Genomic DNA, 18712 nt, shown 5'->3' with positions numbered 1-18712 from the left:
AAGGGCTCTGGGTCCCGAGAGACTTCAAAACAAGGGTTCCAGCCACGAGATGGATCCTCCTGACCCACCTCCAAGGGTGCACAGGATACCTGAGACCAACCCTTCTCCACTTTCTAGCCTCAGAATGTAGATCTGACCTGCAAAACGCTAAATCCCCAACCCTCCATGCGCATCAGATTTGAGAGTAGGACGGTAGGCAGGTCCCGCTCGGAGCCAGCAGAGGCAGCTCGGGATCAGCACCGAGTCTCAGTCTCGGGTGGGCGGCGCGGGTGGAGTCACCCCCACGCGCGTCCCGCGGCTCCCTCTGCAGATGCGCCCTAGCCAGGCGGAGTTGGCCGCGCGGCCGGAGAGGCGCCGAGTTTTGCAAAGTCGCCGCGGAGCTCGAGCGGGAGCGAAGGGGGTGGGCAGAGTGGGGGTGCGCGCGAGAAAAACCCGCCTCTTGTGAGTTGAGCGGGGAAGAGGGGGGGAAAGGCTCCGAGTTCCGCTTCCTGAACGGCGGGTGGGTAGAGCAGGCTGGCGCGGCCCGGGGACTGGCGGGACACACTCGCTCCGGGGCCGAGGCGCGAGTGGCACGGCCCGCGATGGCCAGCGAGCGGACCCGCAGGTTCACCCGGAGCCTGCTGAGGCCAGGACAGGCGGCCGAGCTCAGGCACAGCGCCGCGTCCGCCGCCGCGGTGGCCGTCAGCCGTCAGCAGCAGCGGGTGAGTGCGGTGCGTCCCTCGCGCCACGGCGGGGCTTGCCCGGGGACCCCAGGCAGACCTCGTCGCTAGCCCGGTGAGCCTCTACACGGAGGCTAGCTTGCCCTCCACCCCCGCATTTGCTCCTCCACAGAGCGACACCTTCGCCAGGCACTATCACCAAAGAATCGAGGACCAGAGGCGCATTGGGGGACTTTAGGAACGCGGGACGCTTAGATGAGCAGCTGCGTGGGAGACGATGTGCCCACGTTTTAAGGGGGTGGAGGGGGTTGCGGGAGTGGAGGAGGCGGGAATGCATCCTCGCTGGCTCAAGGTGACAGGGGTGACAGGGACCTGGGGCGGCGGCGGGGGGCGGGGTAAAGGGGTGATGGTGGAGATCTAAATGGATGGAACCTGTGGATCCACAAGTCTGCGCGCTCCTCTTCTCCCTGTGAAACCTGGAAAAGATGTAGTGAGCTGCTGAGCCAGACCAAAGCTGAAACCCCCACCTTAGATCTAGTGGGGGGGGGGACTGCAGTAGGCACAGCTCTCCCTCCCCCCTACAAGCTGGAACTCCAGACGCCACTTTATACTGTTGCAGAAATCGCTGGGAGGGGTGGAGGGGGGTTATTAAGTAGCCAGTGGCTTCTAGTGTATTTTGAAGCGGTTTCTTGGGGTTTCTCCCTCCAGAAGGTTCCACCGGTTACTTCCTTGTCGAAATGCCTTCTAAGTGCTGGGTGATTTCCGCGGGAAGTCCCTGAGGCAGAAACCAGCACTAGGTGCCCAAATCATACCGGAGCATCTCGAGATACTCATAAATTCCAGTAGGTGTCACACTAACGGATGAAAGCAGCAAGCAGGGAGCGCACATCAACTGTGCTGGAAAGGGGCAGCAGTATGGAGCAGCCTTCCAGCAAGAGTGGGGCTCAGCCACCGAGCTCTTGGCCTGACTTTGTTGGACCGGAATCCTCCTTGTGGGTTTCATTTTCCTTTTTTTTTTTTTTTTTTTTTGCCAGTAAATACCATTAGGAATTAAACAACCCTATTTAAGAGTGTCAAAGAGAAAGTGTTGCCTTTGCCAGTCACCAAAGACAGAGCTGGTCAGAGCCAGTTCCCACAGCCAGAACCCGTTCTCTTAAAGCCAGAGGTCGGGAAGCTGAACAGAGCGGAAGCAAATTGCCTGGCAGACAGACCAGAGCATCAGATGCCCAGAGGGTGGGTGTGGGGTGGGGAAGCCTGGGGTGTGAAAAGAACCCAGAGCCAGGCTGCCTTCCCTTTTCCTTCCCTGACCACTCACTGCACTACGCAGCTGCCAGACAATTCAACTGTTAACCAATCTCTTGACACTGTCAGCCTGTGGTTTCGATATCTGTGTGCATATTTTTAAGGGAAGAACGGACAAACTGTCAAAAACGGGCCATTCTGAAAAGCAGGTGGAGCTATTACAAAACCAGACACGCGTGTGACAGTAAATTTTACTTGTAAAGCAGTGGTTCTCAACCTCAAGGTCTCGACCGCTTTGGAGTTCAAATGACGCCTTCCACAGGGGTTGCCTAGACCTTTGGGAAACATAGTTATATTAAAATTCATAAAAGTAGCAAAATTACAGATATGAAGTAGTAACAAAAGTAACTTCATGGTTGGGGGTCAGCACAAGAGGAGGAACTGTATCAAAGGGTCTCAAGAGGATGAAGGTTGAGAAGCACTGTTTTAAAGGATTACTTAGGGCTGTGCCTTTGCTATTCTCTCATTTGCTTTATAGTAAAATTGCTTTGCAGTTAATTTATTTTAGGGACTCTTAGTAGTAACATGACAGAGAAGGTTAGCAATGATGGCATCCAAGTAGCTGCAACAGCCTGGCTTCTTTTATTTGTGTCTTGTTCTGAAGTGGATTCTCATAACATTTCTGTGGCAATGGAATTTTTATTAATATGTATCCCTTCTATATGCGTGCACATAAACACACACACACACACACACACACACACACACACACACACACACCTCCAAGATTACCTTACATGTGAAACCCTAGTGAGATCTTGTCACAGTGAATGAACACAGTGTCCTTAAGGGCAGCAGGAAGGGCCACTTCATTGGCACAGGTGCCCTGCCTTCCTCACTTCAGCACCTTGGCCAACACTCCAGAACCAATTCTTGCCAAGATATTTCAAGGAATCTTACACATCTAGGCAGGCAGGACTGGCAGTGATTTTGGCAGGAAGACCTGAGCTTTGCTCTCTCCCCTACCACTTCTCCTGAAGGGAAGTAGGAAAGGTTGGTCTTTTTCACTTAGTACTACACTCAGTGAGACCAAGAGAGCCACTGCACTCTTAAGACAAACCTCAGGATTAGCCCACACCATACGTGCTCGTTGTAGGCTTGCATTGATCCAGTTTCTTCAAGCTCTCCATGTCTGTTGCTCTGTGTTCTCAAAGCCTGTTTGTCAAAGGAAAGGGGGTGGGGGAGATGATGGGAAGAAAAAAGGATAACGAGGAAATATTGTGATTTGTCCATTTTAATTCAAGGCAGTAGACATGCATCTGTCTGCTGCATCAAGCAGCCCTCTGTTATATGAGGGACTCTAGGGATTCCTAGTGAAAAAGGAAATCTATTTCACTTCTAAGTCTATAGTCTTTTCTGAAAGCCCTTCAGAATGTTACAGAGCGTTGTAAATCTTGGCCTGTACTCTACCTAATAAAGACAGATAAGGGGGTCAGATTAACTACGTCTGAGAACGAGATGAAGTCTTTGAAATATATTTGGGGTGTGGAGACCAGGGATCAAGGGAAACTGACCGAAGTACATGACCGAGGCCAGCTTTGACAGCAGCTGCCACAGGAAGTAGAATGGGGGTCAAAGCAAACGTAGTGTCAGAGTTATCCAAACCACTGGACTAGGTTCACATGTGTGCATGTAGATTCCTGGCTTGGACCTATCACATTTTGCCTCTCTCTAAGAAAAACAGACATTTTAACAAAGACGTGGTCACTTTAATTACTCTTCTTTTTAGAAAGTTAATAACTAAAAACTTAATTTACGGCCAAAGCATACTAAGTTGAGTTTACATTATTTCCTGAAATTGCTTCATCTGTTGTCTTATGAGCAAGCTTTTCTAGTATGGAATTTCAGTTCTAATAGGATTGGAAATGTGCCTCTCATGTTGGGACTTGAGTATTTTATCACCATGGTTCAATACACATGCTCATACTGGGCTAGTTTTAGAGTGTTACTGCCACTAGTTTGAAATAAGAAACGTTTTTTTTTTTCAAAAATAATGTGGTGTGTCTATACTTCGCATGAATTCGCTTACATACAATACTTTTTACTATTCATTAAAATATAAATTTAAGATGTGTATACCTTTCTACATATATGTATGATTGCATTGCAAACAAATACCTTTAACAGGAAGACCTAAGTTTTATGCAAGTACCACATCAGGTCTGTGATGTGCTTATGGAAGGAACATATTTAGGTGGTCAGAATAACGAAAGACTTGGGGCAACATGGAAAACATCAAATGACAGTTAGCACGCAGGCAGGTGGACACCTGCCAAGATCAATTTGTGCCTGAATGTATCCTGCCTAGACTGTTTATTTGCATGTGCAATTTAATGCATTTATGATGCAGTTGGAACATCCTGTGTAACTCATTCTTAATTGTATATAATCTGTTATTCACTTAAAGAGGAAACAGCCCGCCAGAAGTGATTTGCAGTTAACCATAGTTTTCCTATGCCTACCCACTCAAGCAGGGTAAGCTGTAAAGGAAGAGAATATCTGTCCCATAATCCCAAGAATCCCATCTGCTTGCTTTGATGTCTCCTAAGTGTGGTATCTGCTTACAATGCTACTTTTGACATTTTATGGAGCTCTGAGTAAACAGGAGCTTTGACCTGCTAAAGAACTGTGGTTGAGAAGGAATGAGCATTTAACATGACTGCAGGAGGAATTCCTAGAAAGAAGAATGTCCTCCCCTCTGAGCTTTGTGACATTTAAATCATGAAGAGGATGAGTGACTTCTGAAAGCTGAGTGGAGGAGTCTGAGATTTCCCAAAGGTTAAGTTAGAAGGAAGAAGAAAGTATTCATCCTGAATATAACCATACAAGGTTACTCTTTTAATAAACATCTTTCAACAAAGAGCCATTGAATGAAAACAAAGCACATATTTTTACTGTGAGTGTCCCGCATTAAAAGCAATATGCAATGTGCCTGTTAGTTTAGCGTCTTAGGCCCACACAGCCCTTTAAAAAGAGTGATTTGTTTAATTGTTTATGATTTTATGTGTATGTTTGTGTGGCTGCACACCACATGTTCATGACCAGTGCATAGAAGCTTGAAAAGGGTGCTGGATTTGTTGAAACTATAGTCACACATGGTTGCAAGCTGCAATTAGGGTACTAGGAATCAAACTTGTCCTCTACAACAGTGGCAAGTGCTCTTAACCATGAAGCCATCTTTCTAGCCTCAATATTTTTCTTATACCAGGACTCTTTATGACAAGAAGACGTATGCTTTAGCAGAAATCACTGTCTTCTTTTATCCAATCTGAGTAGATTCCTTTGACTTTTCTGTTTGGTAAGGAAGTCAACAAGAAGTTCACAATACCAAGCCTGAGTGATATTGGTTATACCAGCTAATACTTTTTTCTTTTTTTATTGGATATTTCTTTATTTACATTTCAAGTATTATCCCCTTTCTTGGTTTCCTGTCCATAAGCTCCCTATCCCATTCCCCCTCCTCTTTCTTCTATGAGGAGGTTCCCCGACCCATCCACCCACCCCTATCTACTTCCCCACCCTGACATTCCCCTATACTGGGGATCCCAGCTAATACTTAAGACTTCTTTGGGAAAGTAATTTCTAGAAAACTTTTATAAGGGTCAACAAGGAAACAAAGAGCCAACCTGTAGGATTGGAGTTTTCCATCCCCATTATATCCAACCATTTTATGAAGACTTGCTTATCTTAGTCAGACCTTTTAATCACTGTGAAACAAAAATGTACCCAAGATACAGAATGTCAAGAGAGGAAGGGATGTTTGGTTCATGATTTCAGTCAATCATGTCTGGTGGGAGGGTGTGGCACCATTATGATATGGCAGTCAGAAGACAAAGAAAAAGGAGCAAGAAGAAGCCAGGGTAAGACACAGCTCCCTAAAACACATGCCTTGGGACACACCACTTTCAAGACCCAAGAATGCCGTCATAGCATGAGTCCATCTGGGGTGAATTGATCTGGACACCTCACAATCAAATTATCTGCAGAAATATCCTCATAGACACATCAGAGGTATGACATTCTGATTTCTAATCCAATTAAGTTAATAGTAAAATAAGAATTATAATTGCATTATACTAAACCAATTGTTCAGAACCTACAGGGTGACTGAGACAATATTTAATGCTTTTCTTAATACTTGGAACAATACTATAGGGAAGTTACTGTTGCCAATTCCAAAGAGAAGATCATTAAGACTCCAAGGGTTAAATCCATTGCTCAAAGCTGAGTGACTGACATGATCCTTGTTTTTTCATCTTGAATAGTAACCATACAATATTACTCCTTTAGTAAACATCTAGTAATTTTTTAGTTTTGTGCTTCCTTCAATAGAACCACTAATTCTGGAACATAGAAAGCTTATCTTTGCCTTCTGGTCTACCCAAGATTCAGCCAGCTCACCTAAGGAACAGGAAATCATTCTTCCCACTCAAGTTTCAGAGAAGCTGCCAACATTCCTATCAGAGTTCCTCTGAGGTTTGGAGCAGTACTAGAGTTGTTCCTGTACCTTTATAATAATAGACCCCCCAGAGGCCAGTGCAAGCTCACTTGTTAAATTGTAAAAATGTGACCTTACTTGAGCATCCTCATCTTGCATCTGGCAAAGCTTTGAGTACATCTTGTAGGAATTGGCTTGATGCTGCTTAAATCCACTTCTGGGACTGCTTATGTCTCTGTTACCCATTTCATAAACCCTATCTATGATAAGCTTGAGCAACCTGAGGCACACTTTCTACCTCTTTAGTTATGCCTGGATTCTTGTTTCCACATCTTTTCTCATCCAAGACAGAAAGTCTTACAAATAAGCATGGACAAGACAACCACTCTAAGAATCCTGAGAGTACAAACGGCAACAGTAGTAAGAATAACAAGCAATATGAGGGAAGTTAGACACAGATTTGGTCATTGCAATCAAACCAGGATAACCATTGAGTCTGGAAACTTTTCTGAAAGCTCTTCCTATGGCCCTGTGGAAGAAGAAATCACCATGAATTTTAAGATCAAAGAAATAAGATCAAAGAAAGTAATCTGCTCTAGGCCTAATCAACATTAACTTCTAATGACATCACCCAGACCAGGAGCATTGGCATCAGTTAGGAGTTAAGTGAAAGTGCAAAATCCCAAGTCTCACACCACACATATCAAGGCCACATTGTATTAATAAGTTCCTCCATTCATCTATAAGCACCTTAAGCTTTTAGGTTGAGAAAAAGAATCCTAGCATGCCTTAGAGAGAGCTGATCCAAATCAGAAATTTCTCTGGGTTACAGAGAAAGTGTTGTCACTATAAAGGTGAGACAAGTTGAAGTTATCATTCCTCATACCCCAGAACCTTAAATCATTCTAATTTGCATATTATGGGTTGAATGTCTGTAACCTCTCCTCCCCCCAAGATTATTGTGCTGTTATTTTAATTCACCCTTGGGATTTGAAGATGGCATCATTGGTTGACAGTTTGAGGTAAATTGGGTCATGAGAATAGAGGTTTTATGAAGGTGCTAATGATTTTAAAATAAGGGAGAAAGACTTCCTTCCCTCTGCTACAGTAAGAAGAATTCCTGTCTGAAAATTCATGGTCTGCTGATCCTGACTTTGTAGCCTCCATACTATATGAGCCAAATATCCGTTGTTTAAGCCACCTACCTGTGTTGTTACAGCAGCCTGAAGTGACTCATGCAGCCCCTGTTGTGATTCCCTGTTGCTTTATATGACTCAGTTTGCTACATGTTGAAACTTTTAGAAATTTGAAACAAATTCTATCAGCAAATCTAAAGATTACAACCAGAACATCATAAAGACATTTTTGTATCTCATAGTGTTTATACACACATTCTCTCTCTCTCTGTCTCTCTCCCTCCCTCCCTCCCTCTCTCTCCCCCCCTCTCTCACACACATACACACACACACACACACACACACACACACACACACACACACACACTCACACTTACATATAGCCCTCTTATTCATCTTGAAATGTCCTAAGGATGGTATTTCATGGAGTTAAGAATCTTGATTTCCTCATATGATAAGATGCAAATGACCTCTCTGGTTGTCCTTCACTACCACCATGAGTCTAGAACTCCATATCCAACCCCTGGGTTTATGGTGTGATGTTACTTCTCTCTTTGGAACCTCAGAGTCTAGATTTGTGATCAGGGGTCAGATGTGACAGTTCACACATCTAATCCCAGCACTTAGGTCAAAGCAGGGGGACTTTTGTGAGTTCAAGGCCAGCCTGGTTCATATAGTGAGTTCTAGATCAACCCAGACTATGTAGAGTAGCCCTGTCTCAAAAAATAAAGACAATAAAAAAATCCTATGATTGGTCTTTAAATTTGTAGTTGCTCTGCTTCAGAGCTCTGATAAGTTCTCCAGATCCCTTGTAGGTCACAGATGTGACCTGCTTAGGAATGTCATCCTGGACATCACTTGGAAGTCTTCCATCTACCTCACTAAGGTCTCATTACTCTGCTTTGTTGGTTTCATGACTCACAGCGCTGCCCATTTGAACTCGAGTCTTGCAATTCTTTTCTACCTTGCTTAAAGTCTGAAAGTAAAAGTAGGGGGTGAAGCTTTCTCACTACAACTAAAGCACTTAAGGAGAGCTAGGACAGTCAGCTGGCTGGGATGTTGCAGTGAAGGTAGGGCTCGCTGTTAGTGTGAGGTAATGATAGCCTTTAATGGGTAATCCTCACAATCTTGAAGCATGGGCCAAGCAATCAGTAGGAAGACACAAAGATGCCCTGTGTATTTGGGTATTTTCCTTGCGCGGTCTATTTACAATCAACCTTTGGCAATGAGTTTCTATTTGCATTTCGTAGTGAGGAAAAATACTCACAGACAAGGAGCTTGCCCTTGATCGGCAAGTGAATGGTGAATCTAGAGTCTATTGCAGGTGGTCTGACCCCATGGTCTGAGCTTCTCCTGAGTGGTGAATACCCCACCAGCTATGAAGAGAGGAAGAACCTCATTTGATAATACAGTTAGCATCCAAGAGTAAAGGAAGCCATTCAATCCAAGTTTCCAAAGCAGCTTCTGAACATGAAGCACTAGGATACTTTCATTCCACTGAACAGTTCACTTGTGACATCCCAGCAGCATGAAATATTGGGAGTGACGCTCGCTAGGGCATCAGTCTCCATGCTTGGTCATTTCTCAGCTGTGAGGTTGGTACAGAACGGGTTAAGTTTTGCTAACAAAGGATTCTTCAGTTCTAAAAGAAACATCATTCCATTCTTATCCTTCTACACAAACACATTTTTGGCAAGATAAGCACGAAGTGGTTGGATTGCAAATTGCATCTATTACATTGTCTCTTTCAGTCTTGATATGATGTTCATGTTTACCAACAAGGGGATTTCTTTCCTTCAGAATTATATTCGTTTGCTTCTTATCATTCACAACAGTGTCTCCGTGCTGGAAATGAATGCTGGTGTTCGCTGGACTAGACATGTTGACCTACATTTAATGATGTAGAAATAATAAAATTTAATGAATTTGAATGAGTTAGTGGCAGTAGACATTTGCCTTGGGAAAGCATTAATATTCTACAATTGGACTGAAGTGAACATGTCTGCCTCTTAAATGAAGAGAACTCATAGTCCTGTATCATGCGAAGGCCTCTTTCTTTCATTTCTGCTTCTAAAATATGAAAGTTCTTTGTTTTCCTAATCTAATTAGAGCATACCTTTTCTCCTGACATAGAATTTGGGAAGCTAGGCAGCTCTTTAATTTAAACTTAATACCAAAACGGCAGAATTTAACAAAAGATTGGAAGGGGGTTTATTTGAAAAGACGACACCATTTATGATCAGCATGATGAGCCTTTTCCTCCCTGTAATGGTTTCCGTAATTACCAATTTAAATGACTAATTAAGGCTGTCAAAATGACCACTGACTGTTGGCCTTTCAAATCACACATTCTATAAAAAGAACACTGGCACTAACATTTGACTCGGCAAATAAGCAAACAAAAAAGCTTAACAGAACTTGCTATTCAGTGAGATATGATAATTGAATTATGCTTGAACATGCATTGTTTATTTAATAAGCTGCTCAAGGTCCCTTTGTCCTAACTCTTTGGCATGAGAAGAAAGGAATTGCATGCAGCTAGAAAATCTTCAGGAATTGTGAGAGATGTTGGAACTCTACACTGAGAAAGGGCATGCAAATGGGGAGAATTACTGTCTAAAGATAACTTTTTATGTTTTTCATATCCTTTGTTCATTTAAAATCAGCCATTTTTTCTAAAAGATGTCATTTTTTAAAAAGTGAATAAAATTGTGTTCTGGTGTGCTTTATTATCATAAACTGCTGAACGGATAGCTTTGTTCTGAAAGTACTGTAATAATGTTTATTGGTATACCAACATGTACAGACAACATTCTTCCAGAACCTTCCTGCGTACCACAATCAATTTGAAAACTTCATTTTTTTTTTTTACTAGCAAGTGTGGTTTCCAGGCAATGTAACTGTGCCCATGTTGTTAACCTTTGGGTTGCTTCTAAAATAAAGTGGTAAACACTAAGCCCTGGAAAGATGATTTTAGTTCTGAACATCTAGGACATTCTTTGTGATTTTAAGAAGGTTATTCATAGAATTAAAGCTACTCTTTTGGGGTTTTTTTGTTTGTTTGCTTGCTTGCTTGTTTTTTTTTTGTTTTTTTTTGTTTTTTGTTTTTTTGTTTTTTTTTTCATGTGTCACTCCACCAGATTGATTAAGATACCTGACTTTAGCAACAGAAAGATCTGGTTCAAATGTTTTACATCTAAGTAAAAAAAATGCTAGTACTAAAATGATCATCAGTGAGGGGTGTGGCAACTTACAAGAGACATGGGACTTGGCAAAGAGGGGGCTGGACTATAGCAAGGTGGGCAAGTCAGGTTATTCTAGCATTGGGGAGCATCAGGGACAAGTCATCCAACCCATTTCCCTCTTTCTACCCTAAGAGAAGGGAGAGATTCACTTGAGTCAGAGAGTATCCTTTAAGGGACACTGAAAGCTCAGAGTTTTGGGGAAACCCCTATGGACATGACCGACAGAAAAAATGTGACTCACTCTCTGAGCCACCAACCAAAGAGCGTACATGAGCTGGCCCAAGGCCCCGGGCACATATGTAGCAGAGGGTTGCCTTCTTTGGCCTCAGAGGGAGACGGTGCTCCTAATTCTGTAGAGATTTGATGCCCCAATGTGGGGTGGGGGATACCCACGGGTAGTGGGCACCCTCTCAGAGGTGAAGGGGAAGAGAGATGGGGGAAGAGCTCTGCGAAGGGGGATACGGAAGAGAGCAACATTTGGAATGAAAATAAAGAAAACAATTATTTTTTTTAAAGAAAGAAAATTGTGAATGGTTCACCCTGCCCAACCACTAATCACTACTCCCCAACCCCCCAGGTTGTTTTTTCTCTATGACTCATGACTTGCTCTAAAGCATAGTGTGGTTTCAGAGAAATTGAGGAGTCTGTTGCTTCGTCGAGCCTTGGCCTGGCTAGTCCCATTGGCAACCACACTGATACAGGGTGGGGTACCAATAGCATGTTCACTCAGAGTGGAAATGAACTGTATTCCCATGAACCCTGCAGAGGGCAGAGGCTAGGGTGCTGGAAATGATGTTTAAATATTTGGAGATGACTACTGAGAAGCTGAGCTCTAGAACTGCTTAAATGACACCTGTCAGGGCACAATCTAAATGATGCTTGTTTATGTTAATTCTTTGGAATTAGAGCAAAAGATGCAAGGGTTTTTTTTTTTTTGGTTTTTTGTTTTTTGTTTTGTTTTGTTTTGTTTTCCTTTCACAGTTCCAATATTCTACAGACTTTCAAGCTCAGACATGCGGCTATTGCCATGTCATTTTTTCAGGGCAGCAAATTCCTAGCACACAGTAGGTGCTTAATAAGCAGTCCTTGAATGGGGGAATAAGGTCACATGTGAAGATGGTAGAAGACAGACGAGGCATATATAAAGAAACCGAAGTGCCTGGTCTCACGGGAGCAGAATTCCCGGGTATGTTCACACTTGGCTTCAGGTGTGAGGCACAAGCCTTGGCCCACACAGGTGTTAACGTGTTTGTGTGACCCCAGCTCCTTGCCTGGTCTCCAAGTGGCACACGCAGGCCTGATTGGCCTGAAGTATCAGTGTCTTTCCTGTGGATGCTCTTAGCAGAGAGTAATTGATTAAAATGGAGGAACCGAGGGGCCATGCAGGGATGATAGCCATTTGTCCCCAGTGTCATGATGGAGAGTACTTGAGATTAAAATGCAAGGGCAGGCTTGAGGATACGAGAGTTCCCAGAGTCCTGTGAGCTCATCAGCGAACACGATCCTATCTAATTCCTATTATTTATACTGAGCCCGTGTCTTTCTTGCCTGAGGGTAGACGATGTTCCTGAACATTGTGCTCGATGCACTGCTTCCAGTTCTAAGTTCTGCTTTTTGATTCATTGCAGGTCTTGGTAGGCTTAGAAAATGCCGTGGTTCTCACTAATTTAACAACTAAAGAAAAACTTAATAACCGCCCACAGTCTCGCTGCTCACTGATAACTCAGCTGTACTTTCTGGGTGTTTATTGGAAGACACTTGTGTCTTCACAAAATGTCTTGTGACATAAATCTTAGCTAGTATTGAAAACTTAAATTTTAATGTCTGCTTAGGTATTTAAGTTTTAGGTGAATTTTTTTTCCCTTCTGGCAACTTTATATACAAGTACAACCTAAAGTTTATGCTTCAAACAAGGAAAAAAAGATGTGAAATTCCTCTACATTTTACAACACTAAACATCTAACTCTAAAGGGAAAAATGCATCTGAAAGAGAACGGAAGCTAAGCCACAGAGGGGGAGGGAGGGGTGTGCTCAGGGTTGCAGAGTCATGAGACAGTTTATAGCCCTGGGCCTTTCCTCTACCGGCCACATGCATCATCTGTAACAGTGACTGTAAGTCTGTCATAAACAGAGGTAGACAATTCACTTGTTTTCCTTGGACACCAGGCAAAGTGTAGGGGCCTTCCATCCAGCAGAGGACCGCTTGCCCAGAGGCTTCAGGAGTCTGAATCCAGATAAGCTGGGCATACAGACCTACTCACATCTTGAACACTTGAGGTCTCTCTAATCCCTGTTGTTTGCTGAGACTCTGTACAGATGTCTTAAAAATGCATGAGTGCATTTGTCACCTAGATGAGAACACGAATCTCTCAATTCATGAATGTAGAAAGGATGTAAGTGTACTCTTGGGTTTGAGCCATTCCTGTGAGCTGACGTTTCGGTCACCAAATTTAAATGACTACACCTGATCTCTCAGCGTCCTGAGAACTGAGTGAGACCTGGCTGAACCTGGCTTGGTAGGATTTGAATTTTGTGAATAGATTGCAGTTGCTTCTATAATCAATGACTACGAATCTAGTGTCTTGATGTTTTATACAGGTAAGAGCTGGTAAAGGCCTGTACTGGCTGGTTTTGTGTGTCAACTCAACACAAGCTGGAGTTATCAAAGAGAAAGGAGCCTCCCTTGAGGAAATGCCTCCATGAGATCCAGCTGTAAGGCATTTTCTCAATTAGTGATCAAAGCGGGAGAGCCCAGCCCATTGTGAGTGGTGCTGGTAGTCCTGGGTTTTATAAGAGAGCAGGCTGAGCAAGCCAGTAAGCAGCACCCCTCCATGGCCTCTGCTTCAGCTCCTGCTTCCTGACCTGCTTGAGTTCCAGTCCTGACTTCCTGTGGTGAAAAACAGCAGTGTGGAAGTGTAAGCTATATAAACTCTTTCCTCTTCAACTTGCTTCTTGGTCATGTTGTTTGGTGCAGGAATAGAAACCGTGACTAAGGCAAGGTTTCACCTGATTATGGTCAAGGCATCAGCCAGGGCTTTCTGAGGGAATTCAAAGAAAATGTGTTTTGTGCTCATTCCGGTTTTCCCGGAATTCAGATCCTTGAGTTTGTTGGGTGGAAGTTCCTATTTTGTCAACCTCCTTGGCCATTACTCCCTTCTTTCATTGTCAAAGCAAACTATCATGGGTCAATGGGTCAAGTTCATTATATGTTGCATCTCTTTGACCCTTTCATCTGCTCCTGTCTTTCGCTGATAAAGATTTATGCCATGGCCTTTCCATCTCATGATATCCAGGCCTTTCATCCTAATTACATCTGTAAGGCCCCCTTTTCTATGCAAGTCACATTCCTAGGCCCCAGGAATTTGATATGGATATCTTGAGAGGTGAAGCACAGAACAAAAGATGCTTAGAAATACACTAAAAGAACAAATTATCCCCCAAGAACTGCTATCTGATCCTAAGGTAAAGTGGAAGAAACAGTCTGGGACTACAGGTCACAGGATGGGGTCATCTGTATGGGTTGCCCTTCCTCGTTTATATCTCTTGGAAGATGCTCTCATAGACATGCCTGGTAGTGACTATTCATCGGGCTGATTTGAAGATTTCCCATCACACTGTCAGTATTTACTCTATCTCCTGTGCCACTTCCCCTTGGTTTCTAATCGGTCTTAGCCTCTTCTTTCCACATTTCCACGGTGCTGTGCAAATGCATTAGTTACCTTCACTGTAGTCACATAGCCACTGTCCTGTCTAGTCAGACAACTACAGCTTTGCCACAGCTTCATGCATGATCCCTGGTTGGGTGGACAGGTAGAAATATATGTATTGTTAGGACTCTTTGAAATGCTCGAAACACATCATGCCATTCTTGAAAAGGGCATGTGTTATCATAAGCATTTCTTTTTATTTGCCTTACTTACATGCTTTGATGAGTACCTGCTCTTTGGAAACAAGAGCCCAGGCATTCGAGTTCAATGCCTTTGAAAAGAATAGAATAGATTCAGATGCCTTTTAAAGGTACTCATTTTAATTATTGCCTCTCAGTGAGATAACAGGACTATGGAGGAAAAAATACAATGCATCTTGGGCCTGCAGTTTCTATAGATTTTTACAAAGCAGAGCCTATTATCTCTGACTTGGTTATTAACATTTCTTACTTTTTAAAATATTTCCCTCCTAGATGGAATACTTTTCCCCCCAGATGTGATGAGTCAGTCCATTAGCTATTAGTGTGTGTGTGTGTGTGTGTGTGTGTGTGTGTGTATTGCATGTGTTTGTGTATATGCTATCTGTATGAGTTGCATGTGAGTGTGTATATTGTGTAGCATGTGTATGTTTGTGTGTATGCCATGTGTGTGAGGTGTGTGTGAGTGTGAAAAGTACAAGTATTTTTGGTGTGTATGTGTATATGGGGGGTATGGTGTGCATGTGTGAGGTATGTATGTTGTTAGTGTGTATGTGTGTGTATGTGTGTATGTGTGTTTTCTTGTGTGTATGTAGGCAGGACTGACTAGTCAGTCCAGTCAGCCTTGGGATATGTCTGCCTTCAGCTTTCCTACACTGGGCAGATTACGAGGACACTTGGCCATGCATGATCAATTTTCTGTATTAAGGTCCTCATGCTTGGGATGCGAGTTCTTTACTATCTGAGCTATGCAAATCCTCGCCCTCCATCCCCACCCTAACAAGCCCTGAACGTTAAATTTCTACAAGTTATTCGTGGTTGGAGAAATATGAAGACATAATAAATTGCCTCCTTGCTACCACTGTAAAATCATCTATCTCATGACTAAATCCATTATCCCCTTGCTTCCTGCGTCAAAGGTCCATGTGCCACATTTGAGCATCCTTATATGGAATCACCTTCCAGCCATAGCCCTCGCGCTTGGCCTTCCTCCTACCTAGAATGCTCCTATTGCTAGAACCTGCCGTTTAGATTTGCTCTCACTTTTTCACCTCAAGGAATCTTCTCTGAAACCCTAGGAAGCTTCTGAGTCCAGGGAGCTTCAGTTGCACCAGATATGACTTTCTTGTGACAGCTGCCTTTGCCATGAGCTTTGGCATTCACAAGCCTCAGGATTCAACAGTGGCACTGCTCTGAAGCAGCTGGGAATGTGCATGGTGTTTGGGCCATTTCCATCTCCTTTCATTTGCATCTGCTACTTTAACTAATATTGTGTTCTTAACCTTCTTATGCACAGACATGGATTCCCTAGAGCAAACTCTTCTTCAACTTTAGAAACACCCCAGAGGTCTGGAAAGATGGCTAAGCGGTTAAGAGCACTGACTGCTCTTCCAGAGGTCCTGAGTTCAATTCCCAGCAATCACTCATTGGCTCACAACCATCTGTAATGGGATATGATGCCCTCTTCTGGTGTGTCTGAAGACAGCTACAGTGTACACACACACACACACACACACACACACACACACACACACACACGAAATACCCCAGAAAGAGTTGTCACTTCCCACTCTCGTGGCCCATGAAAGCATCTCTTTGTGCATGGCCATGATACAGTGTGGCAAGGAGAAGATGCTGTAGTATAGCTCTTGACATTTTCATTTCCCTGTTTAAAGGGTAAAGGACCTTTGTTCCAGTTATCTTGCTCTTCTGCACAGTTTTGTCTTGGATGATTTACCTTAGACAGCAAGTATGCCAAAAGTGAATGTTTAGAATTTTTTTTACAATAGTAATGTTGCTTTATAATTATATGATCCGTTTCATTTGTACTCAATATTTTAACATAAAAGGCTAGGGCAAGCTTTGCATAGTTAAATGAAAATGGATTTTTCTTCTAGATAAAAAGTATAGCAGTTATATTCCAGCTACATATATAACAATCTGCCAATAGCTTAGTGGCTTCAAACAACTGTTAACTGTTTCAATAGCGTGCTCTCTCTCTCTCTCTCTCTCTCTCTCTCTCTCTCTCTCTCTCTCTCTCTCAGCCTGCACTTTATTTCTTCTAATTGATCATTTATTTACCTTATAGCTTCCCCTTTATCCTCCTCTCCCAGTCTCTCCCTCTGACTTCCCTTCCCCACATCCACCCCTCACCTGGATATCAACAAGCCATCAGAGAGGCATCACCCAGCCTCTGATGGAAACCAATGCAGAGACCCACAGCCAGACATTAGGTGGAGCTTGAGGAATTCTGTGGAGGGGAGAGAAAGGAAGGATTGAAGGAGCCATAGGTGTCAAAGACACCACAAGAAAACCTACAAAACCAACAGACCTGGGTCCTCAGTGGGCTCTTTAGAGATGTTACTGCCTACCAGAGAGCATGGATGGGATGGACCTAGGCCCTCTGTAACAGTATGTAATAGTTGTGAGGCTGAGTCTTCATGTGGGACTCCTAAACCAGGAGCAGGAGCTGTCTCTGACTACTTCGCCTGCCTCTGGATTCCTTTCCTCTAACTGGGCTGCCTTGTCTAACCTCAATAGAAGGAGATGTGCTTAATCTTACTACAATGTGAATGTTTAAAATATTAGAAATTATTTTGTAAAGGCAAATGTATTGATTTTATTTGAGTTGTATTTTGAAGTCATGTTAGTATTTCCTCAAGATTATGGTGGTCATTCAACAGCAGACACTACCATTACCAGCATTTTGGACTTCAGTGCTCACTACAGACCAATTCATGTTATCGGTGCTCTTGACAAAGGAGTCTGTATAATGTCCTTATCGTGACAATCACAGCAGGAAACACACACTGGTGTCTAAATTTAAGAAAATTTGAAGTATTCCAATTTTTTCCCCTAAAACTAGGGACAAAGAGGATATTTGGGCCACATGGTTTTCCTGGCGCCAAGCCATTTCTTGTACAAATGCTGCTTTATTTAAATCCAACTGAACCACACATTGAATCCTAGTTAAGTTGTATAGAACTCCAAGCCTGTACAGAAGATTGAAACTTCAGAGGTTTAGAATCTTTTCAGAAAGAGATTCTGGTGGTGGAACTCAGGAGCCTTTTAAAAAGTTCTCTGTGACTTTAAGACTTAAGGGCCAAATTCTACATGTCTATGAAGATTCACAGTTAGAGGTGAGGTTCATGTACAAGATTCATTTTTTTCTACTACAGGGAAGCTATGGATAAGAAGCACAACTTAAACAGGGTTAAAGGTCCCATTGTACAGGTTCTGGGTAGCAAAACAAAATGGTCCAGGAAGAGGTTAAAGATTCCTGTGTCAAATTCGAATAGGCAATTCCAATGTGATCCAGTAAGAGAAACAAGACAGAGTTGTTCTGTGACTTACACAAGATGAACCGTTTTAAAGACAGCTACGATCCAAGTTCCAAACTTCTCAATTTAGGCAGTTCATTGTAAAATACTGTGTGCTATGTGGGTGCAAACTCCTGCACGTAGGTATGGACATTAGAATGCTATAAATTTGAAGTCACAATAGGAAAAAAGCGTAATTAGGAAAGTATGATCTAATATGACTAAGTATAAACTCTAACTTGATTTGGAAAAAACAGCAGGCCTGGAAGGGTATCTCAGTGATTAAAATAGTTACTTAGCCTGTCTCACAGCCCCAAATATTATCATCAGTTCACCCTAAGGTCAAAAGGCTAAGCACTTTCTCCCCAAAGCCCATGAGTAGTAGCTTATTGGAATGGAAATACTCATAGCGTTGTACTGTAAGTTATTTAATGTGTGAGTCCTATCTTTGTGTTATCTGATGCACTGCAGACTGTTCCAGCCTTGTAGCATGATGTCTGTCTCTGGCTATTAGGAATACTGAGGAGTGCTGGCACTGAAATCTCTATGTCTCTGGAGAGAACTGGGGAGGGGGACTTTTACAAAGCTATATTAGTTGTTTTCCATAGTGTAAAAGTCATGAGCCATTCTACACCCACCCTAGCTCTGAAATAGTGACCCAGAGACCTGGTATAGTTATTAAAAACCCTCATGCACTAGAACTGGGCA

At 43.1% G+C, this 18712-nt stretch overlaps 1 protein-coding gene across 3 annotated transcripts in view; it reads left to right on the top strand.

Moving 5' to 3' along the window:
* The first annotated feature begins 484 nt into the window (after positions 1 to 484).
* Positions 485 to 18712, top strand: part of Dock10 (dedicator of cytokinesis 10) — a 257936-nt gene continuing 239708 nt past the window's right edge. For all 3 annotated transcript variants that reach the window (XM_039084669.2, XM_063267003.1, XM_063267002.1), the window contains exon 1: positions 485 to 701. In XM_039084669.2, the coding sequence (XP_038940597.1) occupies positions 582 to 701 (120 nt within the window). In that variant the 5' untranslated portion in view covers positions 485 to 581. The remainder of the gene's footprint in view (positions 702 to 18712) is intronic.

This window comes from Rattus norvegicus, chromosome 9, assembly GCF_036323735.1.
Source record: "Rattus norvegicus strain BN/NHsdMcwi chromosome 9, GRCr8, whole genome shotgun sequence".
Classification (NCBI taxonomy): domain Eukaryota; kingdom Metazoa; phylum Chordata; class Mammalia; order Rodentia; family Muridae; genus Rattus; species Rattus norvegicus.
The sequence above is the reverse complement of the archived record's forward strand: the minus strand, read 5'-3'. Positions and strand labels throughout refer to the sequence as shown.